The sequence below is a fragment of the Sparus aurata genome, chromosome 10 (genome assembly GCF_900880675.1).
Source record: "Sparus aurata chromosome 10, fSpaAur1.1, whole genome shotgun sequence".
NCBI classification, from domain to species: Eukaryota; Metazoa; Chordata; class Actinopteri; order Spariformes; family Sparidae; genus Sparus; species Sparus aurata.
This window is the reverse complement of record NC_044196.1, coordinates 19,153,466-19,179,271: the sequence shown is the minus strand read 5'-3', so window position 1 is coordinate 19,179,271 and position 25,806 is coordinate 19,153,466. Positions and strand designations below refer to the sequence as shown.

The 25,806-nt window shown below is 39.3% G+C and overlaps 3 protein-coding genes across 3 annotated transcripts; all 3 read right to left on the bottom strand.

Annotated features, from left to right (window-relative positions):
- Nucleotides 1–2,076: 2,076 nt before the first annotated feature.
- On the bottom strand, nucleotides 2,077–8,817 carry dnajc3b (DnaJ (Hsp40) homolog, subfamily C, member 3b). Its single transcript, XM_030431411.1, has 12 exons — nucleotides 8,319–8,817; nucleotides 6,429–6,539; nucleotides 6,115–6,239; nucleotides 5,892–5,966; nucleotides 5,639–5,782; nucleotides 5,371–5,552; nucleotides 5,082–5,201; nucleotides 4,209–4,314; nucleotides 3,894–4,014; nucleotides 3,334–3,463; nucleotides 3,081–3,229; nucleotides 2,077–2,268 (listed from the first exon to the last, which is right to left on the bottom strand). The coding sequence occupies exons 1-12, from the start codon at nucleotides 8,401–8,403 to the stop codon at nucleotides 2,120–2,122; spliced, it is 1,497 nt and encodes a 498-aa protein (XP_030287271.1). The 5' UTR covers nucleotides 8,404–8,817; the 3' UTR covers nucleotides 2,077–2,119.
- A 1,333-nt stretch (nucleotides 8,818–10,150) lies between these two features.
- Nucleotides 10,151–13,623, bottom strand: cldn15a (claudin 15a). The gene is made up of 5 exons (XM_030431412.1): nucleotides 13,242–13,623; nucleotides 12,645–12,809; nucleotides 12,376–12,457; nucleotides 12,146–12,253; nucleotides 10,151–10,841 (listed from the first exon to the last, which is right to left on the bottom strand). Exons 1-5 carry the CDS (start codon nucleotides 13,456–13,458, stop codon nucleotides 10,745–10,747), a joined length of 669 nt encoding a protein of 222 aa, XP_030287272.1. The 5' UTR covers nucleotides 13,459–13,623; the 3' UTR covers nucleotides 10,151–10,744.
- Nucleotides 13,624–20,487: 6,864 nt separating this feature from the next.
- On the bottom strand, nucleotides 20,488–25,791 carry fis1 (fission, mitochondrial 1). The gene is made up of 5 exons (XM_030431587.1): nucleotides 25,660–25,791; nucleotides 24,991–25,123; nucleotides 22,097–22,173; nucleotides 21,418–21,523; nucleotides 20,488–21,318 (listed from the first exon to the last, which is right to left on the bottom strand). The coding sequence occupies exons 1-5, from the start codon at nucleotides 25,702–25,704 to the stop codon at nucleotides 21,215–21,217; spliced, it is 465 nt and encodes a 154-aa protein (XP_030287447.1). The 5' UTR covers nucleotides 25,705–25,791; the 3' UTR covers nucleotides 20,488–21,214.
- Nucleotides 25,792–25,806: the final 15 nt, after the last annotated feature.

Genomic DNA, 25,806 nt, shown 5'->3' with positions numbered 1-25,806 from the left:
CACGATAACGATAATATCGCGATACAGCGATTCTGCGATAATCGATATATTGCAAAAAATTTCATCCACGATACATCACGATATCTGTGTCACTGAAGAAATTCATAATTTATTGACTGCACTGAATCCATTTCACAGGAATTACAAAACATTGTCAATCAATTTCACATGAATGACAGCCAAGTAAACAGAGTATATTGCACAGTGACTGTTCTTAACACAGACACTGACTACAACTGTCATTAAATATCTATATGTGTGGGTTTCAGAGCTACTTAAACCATTTTTTAAATTTTATTTGGTTGTATACCTATGTTTGAATAAAGATAAAGCTGTCCTCCGAAGAGGGGTTGTGGTGGTGGGCCAAAAAAAAAAAAATTTTTTTCATCGACATTTGGCACCAGTGTATCGATAACGTACCTCAGGACGAAATATCGCGATATATCGTAGAATCGATATTTTGGCACACCCCTAGTGCTGCATGTTTATTTAAGGAAAAATCCAGATATAAGTTGCATCGTGGGTACTGTAGGCGCCAAGTTTTGGCAGAAAGGGTTTGTCTGGTTCCTGCTTCTGATTCTCTAACAAACAATGACAGGCTTTAACCTGCAGGGGGAGCTGTAGTGTAACTCCTCCTTTCAGACACGCATCCAGAAAATCGGGACAAGAAATTGATTGTTTCAGTTTTTTTTTTAATACGCTTGAGCATGTCAGCTGATTCGGTTTGGCAACAGTAAAATTGAAGCCACTAACAGGAGAAAACCTTAAAGAAAACACCCGCAAACAAAACTGTCTCACTCAGTCCATTTAAATAGCTCATCACATTTGGTTCACACAGTCGAGCAGTAAATAGGATTCAAAGCCGTTAGTCATAAAAGTATCCGTAAGCTTTTAATGGCGAAATAACTTAAATTTGTGCTCAAAAAGGTCAAATCTTTGAAAAGAATGCCGTCTTCGTTGACAGTCAGACTTTTGTGTCTTTCCTGACTGTTAAACTGAAGCCTCATTTTAAAAAGACGCACAAAAGATACTGCAGGAGTTCCCCCGGGCCACTTTTCTGTAAACTCTTTCGTAAACGAGGCTCTCAGACATCCACTGAAGACACACTTGGTTAAGAAAGAGTCTTTGAAAGGCTTTTAAAAAAAAAAAAAGCCTGCAGTAACATTTCAGGAGTGGAAGATATGCGGAGTGGTTTTTCAAACGAAAAAGGGTAAAAAAGTGCAAGTTTTCACAGACGTGCTCTGAAATGGGTGAAAAAGAAAAGAGCGAAATATGCTTTTGTTAATTTTTTTTTTTTTTAGACTGCAATATGGAGTTTTGACCAAGTTTTCATTGTTAGTTACATCCATAATGTTTGGAGTTGGATACACAAGCCGGTTGAGGATACAATATTTCCACCCACGTACAGAATTCACACGTTATTCCAATTAGATAGCTGCGGAAAAACAAACCCGGAAATTTAGGACAAACTCACACGATCACAGAGCGGCACCGATTTAAGATCCATAGGATTTCAAAACTTTAACACCCACAAGTTTCCTTTAAATAGTGCTGAAGTCTCACCTACTTGCCGTGAACTTAGAAGCTCAACTGCATGCCTCCTGATGTCGTCATGTATAAAAAATCTTGGTTTGACATGGTCAAAAATATAGACTGAGATCAGTAAACATGTAGATCCTCTTAAAAGAATACTGTGAGCAGAAACCAACACGCTGACAAGTCCTCCTATGTCGTGTCCAAGCAGGGAGCTACTGCATCAGAAACAAAACAGCCCCTCGAGAAAAAGGTTCAAAGAATGGCACAAAGAAAAGAAATGAGTAATCAGAGCAGAGACACATCGAGTGCTTTCAAACACGACCTTTTTCCGCTCCTAAGGAGTGTTGAGGCGAGACTTCATTTTTGTTCGACAGCGACGAGTTCATTCCGTCGCCACAGTGAGGTCCTTGTGGTCATTTTTCACCGTATTAAAAATCAAAAGTTTCAAGTAGCCGACAAAACTGTGTCCAAGACGGAGCACGAGTACTGAGGAAGACTTCTCCGTAATTCCACCGCTGATCTCCCCCCCCCCCCCCCCATGTCCCCGCGCCCCGTCCACCTCCTGGTCGTCAAGTTCTTCTCTCTAGTTTTGGTGGAACTTGAAGTGGAAGCTGCCGCCAGACTGGAAGGGGTCAAAGTGGAAGGGCCAGGCCGATCCTCCTCCTCCACCTCCACCTTGCTGGTTTTCCGGGTCCAGGGGATCCTCGCCGGCGTCAAACTTCTGCCTCATTTCTGGCAAGACGATGGGAAGAGGGGACAAGATTAAGACAGTGAGAGCAAAATTGTGCTTTAATTTGGTTCTTTACCAGATCAGTTTTCTTATAATTATACTGATCCTCTGAACGAACAATACTCCATATGTGTATTTCAGCAACTGCTTCACTGTGAAGGAACACTGTCGCAGCTTCGCAACTCAAAGGCCACACGTTTATTCTTAGAAGGTGCAACATGGAAGAATTTTAGTTGAACGTACTTTAGTGTTGTGACGAGATTGGGATGAGAAGATCAACACCGCTCCCATATTTGTGCGTTCAATATTAAGCCAAAGCCGGCGACTGGTTAGCTTAGTTCACCAGGAAGTAGTCTGGCCCATGAACCCCAAACAAACCCTGCTTTACGTTTTTATGTTGTGGTTTTTGAACAGTTAAAAAAGGTGGAAAATGAGTTCAAACTAGTTCATACTCAAAACAAATAGGCGGTTAGCTATTTAGCTCAGTTAGCATTGCAGTTAGCTGTCAGAGCTTGGAGCGGTGGTGCTAGGCCAGCATGCTAACTTCACTCGATATCTCCTTAACTTAATACATATATTCGCAGATAAAAATCGTCAAAATCATTATTTCTTCACATTCCCTTAATAGTTTCAGTCCACTTTTGATTGTTTTCAATTCAATTTCTTACATATAGCACCTTTAAGTGAAGCAATTAAATGTTATATGTTAAATAATGAGCTTGTGAGGGGATTTTGCTATATTGAACAAAGCCATGCTAGCTGTTCCCTCATGTTAAAACTGTATGCTAAACCAAGCTCCGTCTCGGCTCCTGACCTGGGTCGGTGAGGACCTCTTTCGCTGACGCAATGTCGATAAACTTCTTTTCCGCTTCTTTCTTCTCGGTCTCGGACTGGAAGTTGTCGGGATGCCACTGCTGCGCCAGCTTCCTGTACGCCTTGATAATCTCCTGCTTGTTTGCACTCCTGAGGGAGACAAAGTTCGAGTTATTTGAGGTAATTTGTGTTTGTCGCCATGTCGAGAGAAAGTTAACACTGTACGTGATGACAACACCGGTCGGACTGGTTACCTGCTGACCCCGAGGATCTTGTAGTAATCCCTCTTACGGGAGATTTTGAGCATTTTCTGCGCTCGCTCCAGCCCTTCTCTGATTTCGTGGGTGTCGTCAAACTCTCTCGCCTCTTGGTAGTCCTCCACGGCTGAAAGGGAAAAACACATAGACAGACATTTATTTTGTGATATCGCTTTTGCTCTGACTGCAACTGGACAATACCCAAATTTATTTTTAAATGACTTATTTTCCTTTTCACAGCACAATTAACTCTTAAATTACACACATTGACACTGATCCCGCTTCTAACTAACATCTATTTGGACTGAATACGTTTAACATGATTTTATTTTCAAGGGTGAACAACCATAAAACAATCTATTAACTGAATCTGTGTTTTATGTATTTTAAAACCATGGATATCCTACTAATATGGGTACGTCTACAGTCTTTCTGTTTGTATGCGCAAATCCAGGATCTTTCTTTCAGATAAGAGCGCATAGTTTTCTTCTTCCTGTTTAACCAGATGGACCACAGCACTGCAGTAAATTGTCACAGGCAAAAGCGAGTCCCCTTACCTTTCTCGTATTCCTGGTTCAGGATGTAAGCCTCAGCTCGGTCTCGGAGGACGTTGGCGTTTCGGGGGTCTCTCTGGTGAGCTTCAGAGCATACATCTATCGCGTCAAGAGCCAGCCTAACCTAGAGTTGGCGGGACAGAGGGATGATGTGTTGGCAGAGCGGTCGGATTGGCAAGTTTGATGCTTGCTGAGGTCAAAAAGAATATCTGACCTCACGTTATCTTTGATGTCGACCAATATCAGATATTCTGTATCGTTTATCACAGAGAGAAAGAAGTTTACAGTCAACAGAGGGGGATGCGGGCCGTCTCTCACCTTGACGAGGCAGTAGCAGATCCTCTCTTTGGCCAGGTTGGTGTAGTACAGGACATTCGGCTCCGTCTTCATCACCGATTCATACTTATCAATGGCTTCCTGATACCTAATTGTTCATGAGAAGAGAATTCAGTGTGGCTAGGTTGCGACTGTTACTTCTCGCATTTCAGTGTCAAACAAGACACTAAAAGACCGGGAATCACGCGCAGGATGTGAATCTTGACTAATAAAAACCACTGGAACTGATTGATTATGAGGTTTTGCAGACATTTCTGTTAAGAACTTTTTGGGGGGATTTTCATAAAAGGCACATACAAATGTGTAACATGTAAATACACATATGATTTTAGCGTATGGAAGACCAAAAATGCTAAAAATCAAAAATAGATAAATACAAAACAATGAAAATGACTCATTACATTTCATTACGTGCATTTCATTACATGCACCAGAAATCCTAGTAAAAATAAACAGACATTAATTTAATGATAAAATGTGACATAAATTGATTTTATTCATCTATGTTATTTGATATTGATCAACCAGTAACCTAAAAGTTGACCCCAAGACACACTCTGAATGACGGCGCCCCCTCTTAACATGAAGCAGAAATGCATTAAAACAAGTAAAAGAAGTTTGGGAAACAAATAGCGCAGAGAGAATACAATAGAGAAATAAATACATTTAAAAATGAATTAAGTAATAAATTAAATAGGTAGGTAAATAAACAGCGGAATTGAAGGTAAGTTTAAAAATGTAAAACAGAAATATAAATTTTTTTAATCACTTAATGCCTACAAATATGTTTCGTAATTATTTTTGGTGCCATTAATGGCATATTTATTATTGTGTTTTTCATTAATAAGCACCGACCTCTCCATGTGAATCAGCTCCTCTGCCGTGTCCAGCTGCTTGCTGAGCTTTTTCACCTGCTTGTATTGGCTGAAACAATCTTTGTCGTCCTGGTCCAGCTTCAGACACTCTCGGATGTGACTACACAGCAAGAAAGAAAGTGAAGTGAAGTGAAGAACAGAAAGCGAGAAGCTCATTTTGACTCGAGGAAAAACAACAGATGCTCTCGATATGAAAATCAGCTCTGTTTTGCATGACTCTGCCGATCGGATCGGCGTAGTTTGTTTATTCCTTTGCGAAGGAAGCTCACTTGAGGGACTCGTGGTGCTCTCCCTGGCTGTAGTGCAGCATGCTGAGCTTCAGGTAGGCGGCGCGGTTGTCGTTGCGTAGCCTCGTGGTCGGCGTCAGATCCTGGATGGCTTTCTGCGGATCCCCCATCCGGATGTAGCATTCTGCGCGGAGCTCCCTCGACTCGGGATCCCAGGGAGAGATCTGAAGAGCGATGTGCAAACCAATTCAACTCAACAGCAGAAGACACTAGATTTTAAATAATCTCAACGGCACAGCTAGGAACACACCTCAATGACTCGCTCCAGCACGCTGATGGTGGCACTATAGTCCCCTTGGTGATACGCGGCATGGGCCTCCTCCTGCAGCTCCTCCAGCTCGTTTGCTCTCATCAGCTGGTCCTGAGCTTCCTCGTGATCTGGAGAGCGCTGCAGCTATATTAAAAAAAACAAAAAAAAAAACAGGTAGATTCCTCTTTCAATCAAATGCGCTATTCTGGACGCTTAAAGGTAAAACGGCAGAGGTTTTACGACTCAAACTTACCACCGCTTCAAAGTCCTCCATGGCCTCCTGGGTGTTGCCCTGCTTCAACAGGATATTCCCTCTCTGCAACCTGGCCTGAGCGCGAAGCGTAACGAGGCGGGATGACAAAAAGAGGGGAACAAAAGAGAGAACAAACGAAATGTGAGCACGTGGACACAGCAAAAAAAATGAAACCGTTCTCTGAAGAGCGCTGGCCGTTCTGGCTGCGATCACGTGAACTTACAGCCAGGAAGTCGGGCTTGAGCTGGATGGCTTTGGTCAGATCCGGCAGGGCGGATTTGGATTTTCCCATCGCCAGGAACACCGCAGCTCGCTTGTAGTAGGTCAGGTAATTCTTGGAGTCTCCCTCTGCAAAATGCAACGAACACTCAATTTTCTCGTCTGTGCTGAGAGGCGTGATTCGGGGCGAGAAAGTTAAGTGGGGTTATGGGAGAGGGCAGGCGTTACTGGAGCGGAGACTGAAAATGTCAGCCAGCGGTGAGAGTATAAATGTGTCAGTGTGTGTGTGTGTGTGTGTCCGTCTGTGTGTAACCTTACCCACAGCCGAGTGGTAGTGGGACAAGGCTTCAGCCAGCTGACCAGCAGCCAAAAGTTTGCGGCCCATCTCCAGGTGGTGCTCGATCTCAACATGAGTCGCCCCCAAGACCCCTGTAACATAAGACAGAGCTTGAGCCTCGCTAGAAATACATCAGTGACAAAGAAAGCAGCAGGACGTGTTGGAGCTTAATTCTGTCTGTCTGTCTGTCTGTTTTAATTACAATAGTGCATCATAAGTATTAAAAAAAATGGGTAAAGAATACACAAGAACGGTCAAAGAGCGATAAACTTGACATTTATACTAACGTCTTCAAAAACAGAAAACTGATTACCCTCACACAGTCATGATCCCTGACTGATGTTACTACTAACAGCAAATTCTTGAGTGACAACGTCTCAAACAAATCCAAGTATTCAAGCTGTGTAAGTAGCGATTAGATTTCAGTTTCGCTTCACAGACTTTGAAAGCCAAGTCTATTTTGATTCAGGTATCCAGCGTGATACCACACAATCATCACACTAACAACTTTACCTTATTCAATGTCTTATACCATATTATATATTATATTATATTATATTATTTTATATAGGGTTGAGCAAAAAGATTTTACACACCAAGACATGATCGAATTTATTACATGTCAGAGATTTGGCCTTACTGTTTACTCCATGGTGTCCAGTCCTTCATCTCTAGGTACATTAAGACTTTGTTGGCAACGTCCCATATCAGTGCGCAGGAGTGATTTGTGGTAATATTGAATATTCATATGATCTGTCAATTTATTTTGAGGGCAACTATCGAAACACGATGGAGAATCTCAAGGAGCCTATCATCAAATTACAAATATGGCTATTAAATCAAATATCATGTATTAAATCGCTATATATATATATATATTAGTACAACAGTACAATATAGTATACATTGTGATAGAGGATTCTGACTTGGGCTGAAATGATTAGTCGATTGACAAAAACTAAACTAAACTTGACATCATCTACACTTTGACAATGAATTGTTTGTCCTTTAACAACAGAAGTGTCAAACATTCTGACACCTGGCATTTCCTGCCATTATTTTAGTTGTTTTGTATAATAAACATTTTAAAAAATGATAAAAAAAAAAAACAAACAAAAAAAACAACAAAAAAAAACAACTGATTACAGCCTGATTTTTGGGGCAGGTGCCAATTCCGACATTAGTGAGTAAAACATTTCAGTTATGGGTACATTAGTGGGAATGGAATTTGGAAGTGGAAGTGAAGTGGAATTTATGAATCAAAAATGATCCTCACGCATATTTCTCACATCGGCATGTATTGGTGAACCTGTATGCCGATACCGATATACCTGCGATAAGCCGATATCAGCTGATAATTTGTTCAGACAAAACAAGTCATTTGAATATGAAAATAAATGATCAAGTGACAAGGAAAATAATTCAAAAACATGATTCCTGCATCCCTCATTCAAACCATATCGTATTTCATACTTGTGTGTTTGTTGTGTGTAAACAAGTGGATCATTATGGTTTTTTTTTTCTTTACAGGTAATAATAAGAGGTGTGGAGTCCCCAGCAGAGCCTGCCATTACTGGAAACACACCACCTGTCCTTACAACTCTTGAATAATGTCCTCCACCTGTTACATTTAGCTGCTGCAGCCTGAATAAAGTCTATATTTGAGGAACAGTCTGGCCCTGACTTTCATTTTGAACAGGTATTGGATGGGAGGGGAGGTCCTGTAACCTAACCCAGGTAAGCTAACATCTCGTGGCAGTTTTGGAAACTTTTACCGACCAGGAAGCAGCTAGAAACGTCGAGAAAAATGTGTCCCTGTGCTTGAGAGAACCTTTAAAAACGTGCATTGTTTTATTTAAAGCCAGCCTTACCGTCCAGCTGGATGTCCAGTATGACACAGAGCAGTGACAGGGAGCACAGGACCCCGCTGAGTCCTGTCCGCCGACACGAATCCATCCCTGGACTTATTCACGCTTTCACACCGGAACCTGCGAATTTAACAGCTCTGCTTTCACGTCGACTCAAAATGCCGCTTTGTGTCATTGAAACGATGATGTTCCGAGTTAAATCTTCATGTTTTTTTCCCTTCTCAGCCGGATCGCAGGAACAAGCTACGACGGCATATTATTTACGGTCCCGGTCTGACAAGTATTCCGTGCGGAAAATGAGGCACGCCGCTGAAAGGTTCCACCTAAAATATTGTAAAGATTTACCACTGATTTCCGACGTTGACGCTGACTCAGTGGTCTCTAGTTGAACTTAAACAACCCTCAAGTAACATGATGATAGAGAAGCTGAACAGCTGACGGCCCTGTACAGTTTGTTCGCGAAACCTGTCTGCTTCTGGTCCCGCCGGCCCCTCCCTTTCTGCCCTACATCCGCGCGGTTGGTCCACGCGCCGCACATCCGTGTTCGTCTGGAAACGTGGGCCGCTCTCATTGGACGGACTATTTTAACACCGATCCCACATCCCTGCATGGGCCAAGCTGTAAGCGAGCGTCGCCACGGTGCGTGTTATCTCTCACAGTGATTGACTGTAAAGACTGATTTCATGTATAGTAGAACCGGTCACTCTTGTATTTTTATTTATGGGGAAACGAAAGTTAACTCTATTGATATGAATCTTGTATGGAGGACTATTTCTGCCATAAAGAAATTCTATTTATCTGTTTTTCTAAAAAAATAATAATAAAAAAATCTTATTCTTTTCATGATTATTACTGTTTAAATGATATGTGTGTGTGCATATTGATTACATGTACGATAATTATTATTAATAAATACCTACTGTAGGTCTATTGTTAATATTATGTTACTAATGCCCTTTTCGCTAATTTATAACCTCTGGCAAGAAGGCTGTGCTTTCACCTGAGTATGTTTGTATGTTTTTTGATTGGTTTGTTGGTTTGTCACCAGGATTAAACAAAAACTACTTGACGGATTGCCATGAAACTTTGATGTAAGGTGGGTCTTTACCCAGAATAGACCCCACTGACTTTTGTTGTGGATTTGGATTAAGGAACAGATCCAGGTATTTTTTCTAATTTCCATTAACAATGCAAGACAGGACATTTTTCAGGACATTTTGTTAAGTAAAATGGTGTCAATGACTGAGTGCTATTCTAGTTTGTGCATATATTTAGTTGATGTATCATTATTATGTTCATGATCAACCCTATTTTTCTATGTGTGTGACTTTGTATACATGTCTGTTTTTTTGCATGGACAAATGGAATGGTTTATTTGTCTTGAATATTGAAGTTGCACTGTTAATTGAGCATTTTTCACTAAAACACTTGTTGCAGAAAAACAACTCTGTGTATCAGAAGTTTTATTGTTTTAGAATATATTATTTCATCATTAATGTTAGACCTCAGTGTCCTCAATGATGGCTGTGTTATTCCATTTCTCATTATTATGATTTAGTATCTCACAATTATGTGACTTTTCCTCGTATTTATAACACAATGTATCTTAATGTTGAAGCAACAAATATATAGTTTTTTTTATTTCTATATATAGAAATAAAAAAAAAACAATGTATTTGTTGCTAATTGAATTGAAAAAATTGTGTAATGTAATAGAAAAATAAGATTTAAAAACATGTGCTCTAAACAGTCTGATATGCTGGTGTCCATGTAATTTGTAATGAGTAAGTTACAACCATGACTTTATTGACTACAGGGATACAAAATCAAATGGATATGTTTTGCATAACACATTTTATTGTGTACAATCGTAAAAAAAGACAACAAACAACAAACCATCAAAATGAAGACCACCTCTCCTCCGCCCTTCCTCCAAGACACTATCTATAAAACTGTACAGTACAACACACACAAACATCTGGATTATCACTGTGTTTGACCTTCCCCTTACAAATGTCTAGAAGTGTGTATGAAGATGATCAAACGATTGGACTTCTTTGGAAATAAGTGACTGTATTTGAATGTATGGTTTACTAACATCAGCAAGATAACTTAAATAGAATCATTGCAATCACAAAGTGGGTTTGCGCTGTGACGCAGCGTAAAGTAGTTTAGCTTTTGACAACTTTTACAATATCATTTCGATGCTATCATTTTTACAGAATAGTCTTGATATTGTGATTATATATACAGTGCTTTAGTCGGTGAACATGTTGAAGAAGCTTTTCCACATAGTTTTGGACAAAAAGCCCCAACTGCCGGGTCAAAAAATGAACTCTTGGACATTGATGTCTCAACAAAAACTGAGGTGATGACAGAGGTCCCCCCAGGCATTTGTGAGAAATGTATCTTTCATTTTCAGATCCCACTCAAACGTAAGCATTTCGTCCGTAAGTACTTGCAGCCACGCTTCTGGTCGGTGCAACTCCAGAATATACAGTTCCCCTTCCCTGATAAGGCAGAGGGCTGCAAAACAAGATGGTTAAAAAAAAAAAACATCAGTCACTGAGGTCTTAAAATCAAGAATCTTTAAAGCATTTCATAGGTGTTTCTCACAGAGGATATTGACATCTCATAATGAAAAAGCACAGGTGTTGCTACAATAATGGATTTGTTCTATGACAGTATGCACAATACCAAGATCTTAAAACTGATGGAGCTAAATGGAATTCGGCCATCTACAATTACGTCTTCTACACTTAAATCATATTGATTTTATAGTAATTTTTGCCCATTTTTTACAACATGTGTTCAAGCAGGACTGTCCTTTTTTAATCCTACCACTGGGGGCGCCAAACTCAATTGCCAAATCCTACACATAGTTGCTTTAAAACAGGCTGTGGCCTTGTCCAAACACGCCTGCAATGGGGTGCCCCTTTGTCCTTTTTCACCGATTTGTATACTGTCCTTCTGAGTGACACTACTATTTTAAACATCTAAACAGCTAATCTGGCCGAGGTTCAAGGATCATGACTAATCAATACCACCACTTGTGATTTATACTCCACTACAACCCCCCAAATACGGTTTGTTATAATATCATTCACTCTTGCATAATGACACTTATTATGGGTATTTTGCATCATTAACATAGAAACAAGTACGGATTGTAACGTCCACCGAGAGCTCCGACTGCATCCCGATGGTGACTCAATAAAGTTCTGCCACTAGAAGGCGCCAGAGGTTTTCAAGGTTCTTAAGGGTTCTCAGCGAAACACAATTCAAAATGAATCGGAAATTAAATACAAATAAAAACTTCTCTGTATCTTTTACCACTTTTGTCAAAATTGAACAGCTGTGAAATGTTTATTTCCAAATGTATTGATATCTTAACTGATTTTATAAAATATTGATCTTGTAATTAGATTAATAAGAAGAATTGTATTTTCTGTGTTGTTTAAGTAGTTGCCCTTTAATTCAGTAATATCCCTATATGTCCTGGTATTGACAGAGGTAACTACGTAACAGATTAAAAGAATGGATCATGAATACAAGTAAATAACAAAAAAGTTTGGGTATTCTAGCTTGAATTATTCTTTCTATTGAATTATTTGTAATATAATCTATTTATTGATATATTGATACATTTATACCTATATTAATTATTTTATAAATCCATCTCTTTTGTCTCAGGGAAGATTTTTTTTTCTTCATTTCACACATTTACATGTAGTGTATGGAGGATCTGGAGTGCAATGCAACGTTTTTACGAGCAAAAGATTAATAGTCAGTCCACCAATAAATTTGACATTGGCTAGAATTGAACTTACTATTTTTCTTCGGTGCCAATCTTGCAGGAGCAGGTGAGACAGGATCCTCCGGCGATGGCGAGCACAGCCGAGCACCAGCCGATGTAAAGAGCTTCTCCTATTTCATACCTGTGACGCACAGCAGAGTTTTAGTCAGCCAGCACGCAGGTCAGGCCTCTTCTTTTTTCTTTTTTGTCTTCCCCACCCCACCCGTCTCCTCTCCTCCCCTCCCCTCCCCACCACTGCCTTACCTTATGCCAGGATAGTACGGGTCAAAGAAATCCTGAGTGATGTTGAAGGCGTACCAGGACACTGCGACCATCGTGCACACGCCTTTTAAGAGGAACAGAAGAAATCAAATATTCTTTAATCATTGAGAAAGTGGCAGGGGGAAGCTGCCATGTAGTTTGACAGAGGTCCAAAGTCTTGCAGGAAACCAGGAGGACATTTATGGGTGACTGATTAGATAGATATCTTAAAAATACACTTTTTTAGCAGCGTTTCTTTTAATTAGTGTTACCTTGAAGTATGAAAAAGACGCCAGCGGTGCCAGCAATCCTCCCTTTAAGAACATAGTTTTCCCCTCCGGCCTTCGAGCACTGTACTCCTATCAGGGCCGCAAACAGTCCAAAGGTGCCCAACACTATCGCTGTGATCATCAGGGCACGAGACGCTTGGATGTAACCTGGACACAAGATCAAAATAAACACTCAATTCACCAGCTTTTACTTGTCGTCTGCCATGAAAGAGGTCATAAGACGAGGTCGGTTTGCAAGATTTGGTGTCGGACATGTGTCAGCAACAGAGCACAAGTTCAGGGTGACCAATGGCCCATAAAATCGTGAGATCATCCTTTAATAGGCACTTTTTATGGCATAATCATGTTCTCCTGACAAAGCAGCAGTGCTTTTGGTCGTGTAACTACTTTTTCTAAAGTTAAAATGGCCAAGGATTGATGTTTTGTGGATAAAAATAATGTTATAACTGTATGATTAAAGGGGCAACAACTGATTGTGGGGAAAGGAAAGTCAATAACGTCTCCAGAATCGCACAATTCAAATCGCCCTTGAAATGATTCGTCACAGTTAAATTTCAGGGTTCTTTTTGGTCGACCTACCGCTCAAAGCGAGAAGCGACGGGAACTCCCTGCAGTTATGAACCCCCGTCGAATCTGTCGCACACGACATCCACAGGTTTTCGTAGATGGTGGAGGTGGTGATGACATTCCCGTCCACGGTGGACGTCCTCCAGTAACGGTTCGGCAGGCACACCCCCAGCATCACCCAACCGACGAACCCCAGAACCAGAGCCACTACTTCCACAATCGGATCCATGACCCCACCGCGGCCCAGCAGTCGAGAAAGAGTAAATCCAGATCTTGAGCCTTTTTTTAAAAATCAGTAAAGTTTATAAAAAACTGATTTGGGTGTGATAGAACGGAGAGTATCTGAGAGTGCGGTGTGTCTTCTCCGTCTCTGTGAGATGTGTCCAGCTCCAACAGATATGTATAATGATTTATATGACTTGCCTTCTCTCCTCCCCCTTCCCCTAAGCTCACACACACACGCTCTAGCGTCCCTTTTTTTTTTTTTTTTTTTCATTTTACACCCCTGAAACTCAACAGGTGTTTATCGTCTCACTCTCAGGGTCCAATGATCATCTGTCTCTCTAAACGACACTGCACTGTGTGTGTTTATTAGTCGCATTCACCGGGTTTTTTTTTCCCCAATTAAAATGCATCTGATCGCACAGAACTGATCACATTTGTTGAGCAGATCTTTAAAAAATTGGCAAATTAATGAACAATTAAACATTAACAGCAATATTAGAGGGTTTTTTGCAACAATGCTTTTTGAAAAAATGTTGATAATTGTATTTTCACATCCCACTTTCCACACTGACGAAGCATCGCACAAGACCTTTTTAATAAAGCTAATCTGCTGTCGTTAGTTTTATTGTGTGGGTTTGAAAATCTCAAGGCCGTAACACACAAGGTCACGATCGCTGAGCGTCACACCCATCATCTTGCAACATTTTGGAAAGCTACCAACATCTAATTGTTCGAAATCTGAACCTTAAATGGGCATTCTGTAGAAATTCAAACCCTGAATTTTAATATTTACAATATTAATAAGTTGATACAAACATAGAAATATTTATTTTTCTATCACTGAATAAACGAGCTGCTCTCAGAGGAAAATAACATCCCCGGAACGCTGTTTGAAACTAGAAAGGTGGCAGGGTCCGCCACATATAAGCAAAGTGAAACAGTATGAAATTGTGTTGTCCTTTAAGGTCCGTATGAAAACAAAAGAGAGCTTGTTTATTTAGGTTGTTTAGGTATAAACAATAATTACTCCTCTGATTAAAATTTCCTCAAAACTACATAGTGCACCATTAAACTTAAAGCTGAAGAACAAATGACAAAGGTCTAAAGTTACACAGTTCATCCTGTGGTTTCTGTGTTTGTGTGACTTCATTAATAATCCCCTTGATAGCTGCTGGGTCAGCGTTGCCAAATCCAGGGAAGGTCACACACACACACACACACACACACACACCGATAATGTTAAGATAAATCTTAACCTGCATTTCAGACAAAGCGCTCGAGTTTATAGAGGGGAGGGGATTTGTAAACCTCGCTTAAACCTGGTTGGTTAAAGGTCGAGAGTGAAGTTTCCAGAAACAGACACCAACAATGAACCTGATCCGAACTGTTCATCGGTTTTTCTGGAAGGAAGTGAGAGGAGAAGTGTTTGCAAAGTGAGTTTGTTGCCTGTAAATCAGCCGCGGTGACGCAGAAAATGATGATGAAATCTATCTTTATCATCGCGAAAGAGATGACAGATGTTACTCAAGATGATAATGTTATTCTGCTCACCAGGTGTTTGATTCTTTTATATGTTTCGGTCAGAAAGTATTGTTTTTTTTTTGATACTGCAGAACTCTTTTTCCCTCAATAATAAGGGAGTTTCTTGGAAATAAACATTTGTGAATAAGGCAAACTGCTAATAGGATATCAAGAGGCTGATGGTGCTGTTGTGCAATTATCAGTGACGAAATAAACTGATTGCAAGTGACCAAATTTTTCCACAACAATAAAGTGTAGCACAAAGAGCGATATGAAAGGGCTTAATCTCAGTCACAGGGCAATTATTTTGATGCAAATTTAATAGCTGTGTTAGCTGTGTACCTAGCCTTCTTCGCTGATTTGAACAAAAACCTACGTATCCTTATTTTTGATCTTATATTAATCCTGTTTGCAGAGTGGCTCTGTGGATAGTGAAGTCAAATCTTTTGGTCCAACTGGTGTATTTAATGGATCGCAGTGGAACTTTGTGTTCCTTAGAGGATGAACCCTAATGACCCCGGTCATCCCCTGAGTTTTCCTCTCGTGCCAGCCAAGTGTAAACCCACTACAATGCCACCCACTGGTTTCTGGACTCGTTCTTGAAGTCTCGAGGTTTGGCATCACAGCCGTCACCGTCTTGTTTTGTCAAGAGCCGGAAGTGACAATATTTTGACAAGTGGGTGGAGCTTGGGAGGATATCCTGATAAGACACACGACTGTAATGACTTGTCAAACACGTGACAGCCACGCCCGCAAACATACCCTGCTTTCTCGTTTATTTGACTCTAAACAAGACCATAATTTACTAAATTAACATCATTCTCTATTGAAGAAGACTTGAAACTAGCAAGTCAAACAATTACCTCATTTGGAATCTGTTTACTGAGATAATAAATCAAGTGAAAAGTAGAGTTATTTTCTCATTAGCTTACGTACAATCAGACTTCTTTTTGCAACCAGTGGAGTCGCCTCCTGCTGGCCATCGGAATGAGTGCAGCTTTAAAGCAATTTAGCATTGGCTTCACTTTACAGCTCCATATATATTTGTAGTTTTTGATGACATCTCAACACTCTCAACAAATGCACTCATATCTTCATTGGGATGAATTGTAATAACCTAATTGATCGCCCGACTTCCCATTTAGCGCCATCATCAGGCCAGAATCTAAACTTGCCCATTGTCAATTTCTTTTTACGACTAAATATCTGCACAACTACTGACATTCACTTTGCCAATAAATGTTGGTTAGCACTTGCTTAGCTTCAGCATGTTGGCGTTTTCTTCATTGTGAGCATGTTAGCATGCTGATGTTAGCATCTAGGTCAAAGTAACGGTGGGTCCACTGCTCCTGTTTCATTATAAAAACAAAGACAAGTACGTTCATTGTTCAAAGTTGCAACAACTGATTTCTTTGGCAACGTAAGGGCAACAAAAATGAGACGTGAAAAGCAAAAGGTTGGAGAAGTCATGGAGCAATATAATCATTCATCAGGAGTCATGTTTGTGGCTCTTTTGCCCAAGAAAAATGACTTTCAAAGGAGACAATAAGGTCTGATCTAGATCTAATCTAACCTAACCCAACCTAACCTAACCTAACCTAATCTAATCTAATCTAATCTAATTTTAATGTATCCAATCTAATCTAATCTAATCTAATCTATTTTCTATGTTTCTATGCTCTGTTTAACAAACAAAAAGTGAAGAATCTGGTTCTTCAGCTGCTAAATGCTTCGCTATGCTTACCAGCTAATCACTAACTCCGTCCAATTTTTAGAACTTTCATTCTGCGCCCTAAAATGACGCTTCGATAAAAGTGAGAGTGAACAAAAACAGTAAAGGTCGAGGTTTGGCAGCGAAGTCATGAGCTGATAGTCACTTTAAAAGTTCCCTAAAGCTGAGAGAAGCTGCAGGTTCTAGCAACATATGATCATATTGCTTCAAAAATGTACGTTATAATGGAAAAAATACAGCTAAGAACACTGCGGCAATTCACCTCCTCTACCTCCACCTGTCGAAACCCGATCCTGCCCTACCATAAACGTCTCATTTTATAGACGAGCTGTTTGCGAAGCCCATTTTACAGCTCCCCTCGCTTTGGTTTGATGAGTTTGTGTTACTAGACACAAATGTCACAATGACTTTCTCCCTGAAAACAAGTTCATGTGACTTTTTTTTTTATAGATCATGACTTTTGCACATGCTTTCTAGGTTTAACTCATTGATGAGGTGTGGGATGAGCACGTGAGGAGGTCAGACAGCAGAGAATAGATCCGTTCAAATAAAAAAAGCGTCTGTGTGCTGGTTTATTTACATAAGGATAAGAGCAACCACTGTGAAAAAATTCAAATTGACGTTGCTCAGACAGTTCTTGCTTAATTTAGAACCCTCCTGTTGTCAAGACCTATATCAAAAAGTGTTTGCCAGAATATTTAGGCTATTTTCGACGAGATATTTATGTGCTGTTGTGGCGAGGCGATATCCGAATCAAAATGTTGTGATGTTTGTGGGTTGCCACTCAGATCTGATCAAAACCACACCCTCACGATCCTGGCAAAGAAAATCATCTGGATTTTTGAGTGTTGAACTCTTGATAAACAAAACCCTACCATGTTTGCTTCAGTTGCATTTACTGACCAAAATACAACAAAAATAAATAGTAAGTATATACTCACACACCTCCTCGGATGGTCCCATTTCCTGTGATGTGAAGTCATTCTTCCTACTTCCGTGTGATTATTCTCAATGTGGAAACAACATGCATGCTACAAACAAAATCTGCTGTATTTTATTGCTTAAGGCGTTTAAACATGTTGATAGCTGTTAGATGTTCGAAGGCTAATATTACAAAGTGATACGGCTACACCAGTACGTTCTCTAAAACCACAAATATAGTGGTTTAACATAACTTGTTATCAAGGTTCATGCTAATAAATAACTTGTCTAACCATTCTCAGTCACTTCATGAGGACAGCAACTCAAGGTTACAATCTAATACCATGTGACAAATTACATATGAGAAAAATAATGTATTTGTTCGGGAAATAATCAACCATCAACCAAACATTTGAACTCATCTAGCATGTCCCTGCATATATGAAGTCACGGCTGGTGTACCAAAACTTTCCGACTTGTTTTAAAAGGGTAGCATCTACATGATTGCTCCAAGTCAGAAACTTAATTTAGGCAATCCTTAATGCTGCTGTGGTAAAATAAATTAAATAAATTAAGTAAAATAACAGCCTAATTATTTTCAGCAGAGCTCATCTACAGCTTTGCAGACAGATTTGATTTAGCCTTGAGCTAAATGCTAACACTTGCATGGCAACCATATCAGTTTAGTGTGTTAGCATGTTTACATTTGCTAAAAAGCACTAAATACAAAGTACAGCTAACACTGATGGGAGTGCCAAAAGGTTTCTCTGGTATTTGGTTATAAGAAGTATCATCGATGCTGCTTGATTAAAAGTTAGGAGATCTCCTAAATTTTTATAATTATCCCTGAGGGGAAAGTGAATCTGTACAGTATTTTCTATGGCAATCTATCCAGTTGTTGCTGAGACATTATTCGCAAAACTGCGAAAAACAATCTCATGGTGACACTAGAGGAAAAGTCAGAGGGTGACCAAAGTCATTAGGATTTATCCTCTGGGAACCATGAATGTCAACACTAAATAGACTGATCAACCAAAATGCAGACATTGCCATCCGAACTACTGTGTTAGCGTGGCTAAAAATGACATATGGAAAGGAATTTGGAACCTACAAAGGCAAACCAACCTTTTGAAATGTTCCTTTTATTGGCTTAAAGACAACAAAAATGGTAATTTCCCTCTATTGTTGTTCCCTACAAGATTGTTCTTGTCTGCAAGTACATGGTGAACACAGACAAAAGATCTCTTTATCTTCCCTTTTATTCTCTTCAGGCGTGCATGTTATGCAAATAAAATCTAAGAAATCCGTACAATAAAAAGATGGAAGGAAATAACTAACACTAGGAAAAAATATCAAACATTAACTTCACATAAAAATGACACAAAATCAAATTTCACAGTCTGTCTAGGTGTGTGCAGTAATAAAAAGTGACAGACAATAAAGTGATGCTCTGCTGGATTATACAGTAACTACAAATGACTGTGTGATGACATGTTTACAGGGTGAAACTTTACCAATACACAGTGTTCCCAGGCATGCATTCAAAGCAGCGAACACTCAATGAACATTGGCCCTCGCAACTGAAACTCACTGAGGCTGATCTGAATTACACCAACTCTGATTAATCATTGATCTTAAAGTGTTTGTCTGCGCACAGGATGAGTCTGAAGACAAGTCCATGTTAGGTTAGTTAGTATCTGAATACTCTGTTTGGATATTAGATTATTTGTGCACACCCTGAAGTCTGTTTTTTCTCTTTTCGTTAGCCACTCGATCACCTCTTTCACACGACAGAGGGATCATTGTTTTCACTCATCTGTCCCTGGGGAGTTTCGGTCCCGTCAGGTGGGTTAATGATTAACTCCCCCACGAGGCTGATAACACCGCACACAACTGATAGCTTCCATAAGCCTTCCCGTCGTAAAATGGAGACATGAGTCGCCCCGGGGGTCAAGATATCACGACGATCGGCAGGAGTGAACTAGGCCAGGCACGTTTTTGTTCAAACAAGTGCGGCCCAATCAGAGAGCTAAACACTCAGTTAATAATCATAATGCACTCTCTAACAGCATCCACATAAAACCTTATTATAAATGTAATAGTGTCAATAAATGACAGTGATAAGAATGGAATTACAGACTTTGCTCCATCAACAAAAGACTCTTATGAAAATAAGTGATAAAATGTTTCCAGTTTACTTGAAAATCTGTTTTGTGGTCTGTCACAACAGTTAGAAGCATAAGGAATACTCCTAATATACTTGTATATGTAGACGATACAGTTTTATATGCATTTTGTTTTTCCTCCCTTTCAATCAATGTCTAGATCGCAGACTTTTAAACCTGTTGTGGAGCTACTGGCACAACAATGAAACATGTTTTATTTTACATCAGTATATGGAGACCCAAAATGAACAATATTACATGAATTAATTGGTGGGGTTGGTTAGTTGTTTGGTAATTTGATTTGTCTGTTGGTTGGTTGGTTGGTTGGTTGTTTTTTTTTCTTTGGTTTGTTGTTTAGTTGGTTGGTTAGTTGTTTTGTTGGTTACGTATTTGATTTGTTTGTTGGTTAGCTGTTTTGTTGGTTGGATAGTTGATTTGTTTGTTGGTCGGCTAGTTGTCTTGTTGGTTGATTAGTTGATTTGTTTGTTGGGTGGTCCGTTGTTTTGTTGGTTGATTAGTTGATTTGTTTGTTGGTTGGTTTCTTGGTCAGTTGGTTTGTTTGATGGGGATTATTTGTTCTTTGGTTTCTTGGTTGTTCAGTTGATTTGTTTGTTGGTAAATTGGTTGGTAAATTGGTTTCTTTGTTGGTCAGTTGGTTGGTTGGTTGAATGGCTGGCTGCAAACAACAAATCTCTCAGCTGCAAATCATTTTATTTAACAATATGGAAAACACAATCCATTAAATCTAGCACAGGTATATGATAGGAAATGCATTTTACATGACAAAAGTATTAATTTCAATTTTAAAGTTGTAGTCAGAACAAATGAAAAGAACCCTCATGTCAAAATAATTGCAAACATGTCCTCATCGCCTCCACAGCAGCAGCTGGACTTCAGAGTTTTCTACCAGCTTTATGGCAGAGTCGGTGCTACCTCCGTCAGCAAACACACCACACTGTTGGTTTTGGCATCAAGAGCTACACGTTCTTTTACACCAATAACACTTTCCTTAACAATGCTTTTCTTCATGGCAAAAATAATCAAACAGTTACAGAACCACAACAGAACTTTCATAAAGATTTTTTTTTTTACAAAATGTAAATGTCAACTTAGGAAGTTTAAACTGAAGTGCAAACTAAGAAGTTACATAAAACTGGGCTGCACCTAGACTATTCTGTGCCATGCCGTGGTGTGTGAATAGACAGCCAAGTAATGTGGTGAATCTCAACCCTGTTAAAATATGAAAACAGGTTATTCACTTGTAATATTCAAACCCTTTAATGTGTTTAAGTACATATTCCACTTCAAACCAATGTTATATTTCCTTAAGCTTTCTCCTTTAAGTTTGATTTTTTTTAATGCAGGGGGAGGGGTCAGTGTGTCAGTCCAGCAAAATGTAGACACTCGGTCCCATGTCCGGGTTAGGATTTAGCAGCTCCCTTCGACACAGCCAAGCCGATGAGTCCCGCTAAACCAGCCACGCCGAGGCCGATTCCTCCGACGATGGCCATGCCAACCAAGCCATCTAGACAGCAACGGGTGTGTGTCAGCAGTATATATTCATAAACTTTAACAATGACTGATACAATTCTGTTATTATGTTGAGACTCAGATTGATTGTCACCTTTCTTCAGGGCCTTGTCGATGAGTTTCTCCAGGTCCAGAGCCTGCTTGTTCCCTGGCTCGTTCCTGAGAAGAGTTCGGACATACTTCAAGGCTTTCTCATATTCCTGGAAGAAGGACAGGGCAGAGGAAATAGAAAGCACTCTCAGATGTGTGCACATTTTAAATGACGTATAATCAAATGTAAGGACTGCATTAACAATAATGCACATGCTAAAGCTGCAAGCATTAGTTGATTTACTGATTAAAAGAAACTTAGTTGTGAAACTATTTTGATTATTGATTCATCTTTTAGTCATTTTTCAGACAAAAATGTAAAACATTTGATAGTTAGAGCTTCTCAAGTCTGAAGATTTATTCCTTTTCTTTATCATTTATCAAGGAAAATAAGAGTCTTTGGGTTTTTTGACAGTTGGATGGACAAAACAAGCAATTTCAAGACGTCACTTTGGGCTTATGGGAATTTTCTTTGACACTTTATAGAAGTGATTTATCAATAAATTGTGAAAGAAATCCTCAGAGTAATCCATAATGCAAGTAACTGAGGTGTAGGCCTCGAAAAGGCTAAAATCTGAATGTAAATCAATTAACAATGTGTGCAGATTCATGTACAAATAATAAGAAATGCTCAGGTAGAAAATCCTACAAAACATTGTCATTATGTCAGAAATGACACTCACTTTGAGTCTGTAGTTGGCCACTGCAAGGTAGAACAGGAAGTCCCGGGAGTCGTCTTTGGATGCTTTCTGAACGAGCTCTGAAAGAAAAAAAACAAACCAATTAACAAAGAAGCTAGTATGTTACACAATTGTCACTTAGCTATAGTACCTTTCACTTCATATACTTTCATTTATTCAAATTCTCCTGACCTGCCATCTAGTTGGCAAACAAGATACCATCTCCATTGTAAGGGGTGTGTGACATGTGTCTGGTACCTGCTGCGGTGTGTGTGTGTGTGTGTGTGTGTGTGTGTGTGTGTGTGTGTGTGTGTGTGTGTGTGTAGTGAGCGGACCGGGAGAGGAGAAGAGGCTTCGATGACTAGCATGATGGACCCCAACCCAGGTAAAAAAAAGAGAAAAGGCGGTGCCAAGAGGGAGAGAGAGAAAAAAAGAAAGCGCTGGAGGATGACGCAGCCAAATGCCTCAAATTGACCAATTATTCAGGCCCCCCCCCCCCCCAGCCATGGTGCCATTAAAAAAAAAAATGCGTCTGCAAGTAAGTTATGAAAAAAAAAACACTGGTTCTTGTCAGTATGAGGTCAAGGGACCCCCAAGGTTCCTTGAGGCTGTACACTTTTACACAGTGTAAATATGTAGCCTACTAGGCCCTAGCCTTGAAATTAAAATAAGGATTGGGATTTTAAAATCACTGATTTACAAGCCACTTTTTTTTTTTATTTACTGTTTTTGAAATTATTTATTTGTGCAACAAATGGGATATAATCATTCCATTATTATGTATATGAATACAAGGGCAAATCAAGTGACACATAGGCTACACTATCTTACTGTATGAACTATAGTGACTATAAACTATATAAATAATTTCCCCCTGGGATTATTAAAGTATTTCTGATTCTGATTCTGATCTGATAGTGTATGGAAAAACACTGTCAGCATATGTTTGCTATTCAAAGTTGGTGATGGTGATGACAGTCTTCAGGAGAAGCCAGTGCAGAGCAGTTGGCAGAAGGTACAGAATCATTTCTACAGTAGAGCACCAACATGCAACAAGTTGCAGACATATGAACACCACCAGGCACTGCCATTTGACATAAATGGCTCTCATTTGTAATAATAGCTGTCTTGGCACTACAGCATTATTCTATTAAGCGCTAGTGTTGTTGAATTTTGCTGTCTGTTGCTGACTTGCTGTTATGTATCCCAGCCCAAACATGAAAGCTATGTATTCCAACCTTAGATTTAGGTTGGGGTTCATTAGTATTCCCCGGTATGATAATTAGAGCCTATATTAAAATATAAGTCAATATTATGTGATTGCTTATTAGGAACTATGCTCTCGGACTGTATCATACATTGCATATGTGTGTCTATCAGTGCGTGCGTGCATGTGTTCTGTGAACATGTGTTTGAAGGCTGTCCCCTCATAGCTGATTAATTGTTTGATTTGTACTTAGTTGTCTTTGTTTATTAGGTTATATTGTAGGCTACACATAAAAAATATGTGCCAATGAGGCAGTTGATATTCTACATGACATGACTTTTTATGTATAGCTGTAACCTTGGCACTACTTACTATATAAAACCTTTATTCTCTTCTATTATGTGTTAGTGGATTTTGCTGAGGATTGTTGTGTTACTGTATTTACCAGCCCAAACATAAAAGTTACTGTATATTCCAACCTTAGATGTTACAATGGGTCCCATATTCTATTTGGAATGCACTAGTTAGTGCAGTATCTAACTAGTGTCTTGTCTCCAGTATTATTTCATTTGATCATCAGTATGTTTGAAGACTGAAAACAGGAATATACTGTATTGACCATTTGCCATAGTGTTAATAATAAACCATTTTTTTTTTTTACATGGTAATGACAGTCTATTTAATATTTTGCTTCAAAATATTTGGTGGGTCAATACCTCCACAGATGGGTCATGGCCTGAAAATGTCCATGTGACATTAGGGTGAGTGTTGTAGTGACTATTATGCATATATTGGAGTGCATATTTGTTTTGAATCAGCCAAAAACATACTATTGTGTGTGTGTGTGTGTGTGTGTGTGTGTGTGTGTGTGTGTGTGTGTGTGTGCGTGCGTGCGTATGCATGTAGGTGCGGGTGTGAACGTGCGTGTGTGGGCAAGGCCAGTGTGGCCTGGTTACATGACTGACTCCTGGCCTGAAAAAGTCTCCCCTGGCCCTGAGTTAGTAACATTTTTATTGAGTCCGCTGTGATTGTAAATCGTATAACTTTGGGTTTTGGACTGTTGGCCAGACAAAGCAAGAGCACTAAAGTTTTCACCTTTGGCTCTGGGGACAGTTTCCCTTTTCTTGATTCTATAGACCAAACGATGAACAATTTATTTCTACATTTCTTCATTACTTCATTAAAATAATTCTATCTATCTATCTATCTATCTATCTATCTATCTATCTCTGTGTGTGTGTGTGTGTGTGTGTACACATTTATACTACAATACATTTATTCACTCTTTCTGTTTACCATCTACCATACCTTTCCTGTTTTTTAAAAAATAATATGAGAAAGTAATAGATACTGCATCTTCAATCCCTTCCGAGTTTAACATCTGATTACAAATTAGCAACTGCTGTAATGATTGAAGGCATAATACAAAAACCATCGTCCATTAACTACAGAAAAAACAAAACAAAATGTTTCTTAAGAATGTTTTCAGACAAATTAATGATCTATATGTCAGGTAACAGTATAATGTGGCTGAGCATTTGATTTAATGAATTTAAATTGTATTCTTTGAATAAGGGCATTCTTTTACATAGGAAAAAAAAATGGGGCAAGGCAAAGAAAACGTCAAATACAGTATTAAGAATAGACTTTTTTTATTATTATTATTATTTTTTTTTTTTTATGAACTCACCTTCCAAGAGCACAATTCCCTTCTTGATGTCCTCCGAGTATTTACTCCTGATCAGACACCATGCATATTCAAACTTTGTTTCCTTGGACACGGCTCCCTTCACCAGCTCATTGTTGTATTTCTTTTCAAATTTCTGTCAAAACAAAAACAGAATCCCTCCTTTACGAAACGACCACGGAACCAACCTGTTGCCATATTTAATTAAATCAGGAAGGAAGGAAAATACAGGAACGAAGCGACACCGAGACAGCTCGCTTTGCAAATATCACATTTCATATTTATTGTGTTTACGCTGGCAGATGTAGCACTTATTGTGTGATGTTTGCTGAGTAAACAGTAGTCTACATAGTTGGTCATCTCCGGCTGTTATGGCTTTAAAGTATCTCAAGTAAATTCAATTCCCAATCTGTTATGTACATGACTCATTCAATTGTATTAGCGGACATTACGATAACACCGCGGCCAGTTTCTGATCATAACATCATCATTAGCATTTAGCTAACGTTAGCTATGTGACGTGACAAACTATCTCCCGATACGTCGTTTTTTTTAACATATATGTCAACATTTTCCGAGTGACCCTACGTTTTAAGAAAACCAGAATATGTCGCTTACTCGATAATGTGTACGTTAAATGAAAGAAAGAGGTTTATGTAGCTATAAACTTACTAAAAGGTCTTCAGGAGCTACAACATCGCCCACAACAGCCTCCATGTTTCCGGAAACTGTTTCTGGACACGCCCCCTCTTATCATGTGATGTGTTGGTGACGTCATCTCTAGAACGCTCCTGCTAAGTCACATTGGTGATAATAAAA

What these genes read in the sequence shown, in the direction of transcription:
- dnajc3b (XM_030431411.1), bottom strand. Translation starts at nt 8,403, where the DNA reads ATGGATTCGTGTCGGCGGACAGGACTCAGCGGGGTCCTGTGCTCCCTG. An exon ending in ACTGGACATCCAGCTGGACG is followed by an intron (nt 6,540 to 8,318) that starts GTAAGGCTGGCT and finishes CTTATGTTACAG; the next exon opens with GGGTCTTGGGGGCGACTCAT. An exon ending in CCACTACCACTCGGCTGTGG is followed by an intron (nt 6,240 to 6,428) that starts GTAAGGTTACAC and finishes TGCATTTTGCAG; the next exon opens with AGGGAGACTCCAAGAATTAC.
- cldn15a (XM_030431412.1), bottom strand. Translation starts at nt 13,458, where the DNA reads ATGGATCCGATTGTGGAAGTAGTGGCTCTGGTTCTGGGGTTCGTCGGT. An exon ending in GTCGCTTCTCGCTTTGAGCG is followed by an intron (nt 12,810 to 13,241) that starts GTAGGTCGACCA and finishes TCTTGTGTCCAG; the next exon opens with GTTACATCCAAGCGTCTCGT. An exon ending in CCGTACTATCCTGGCATAAG is followed by an intron (nt 12,254 to 12,375) that starts GTAAGGCAGTGG and finishes TGTGCGTCACAG; the next exon opens with GTATGAAATAGGAGAAGCTC.
- fis1 (XM_030431587.1), bottom strand. Translation starts at nt 25,704, where the DNA reads ATGGAGGCTGTTGTGGGCGATGTTGTAGCTCCTGAAGACCTTTTA. An exon ending in GGGAATTGTGCTCTTGGAAG is followed by an intron (nt 22,174 to 24,990) that starts GTGAGTTCATAA and finishes TTTTTCTTTCAG; the next exon opens with AGCTCGTTCAGAAAGCATCC. An exon ending in TGGCCAACTACAGACTCAAA is followed by an intron (nt 21,524 to 22,096) that starts GTGAGTGTCATT and finishes TCCTTCTTCCAG; the next exon opens with GAATATGAGAAAGCCTTGAA.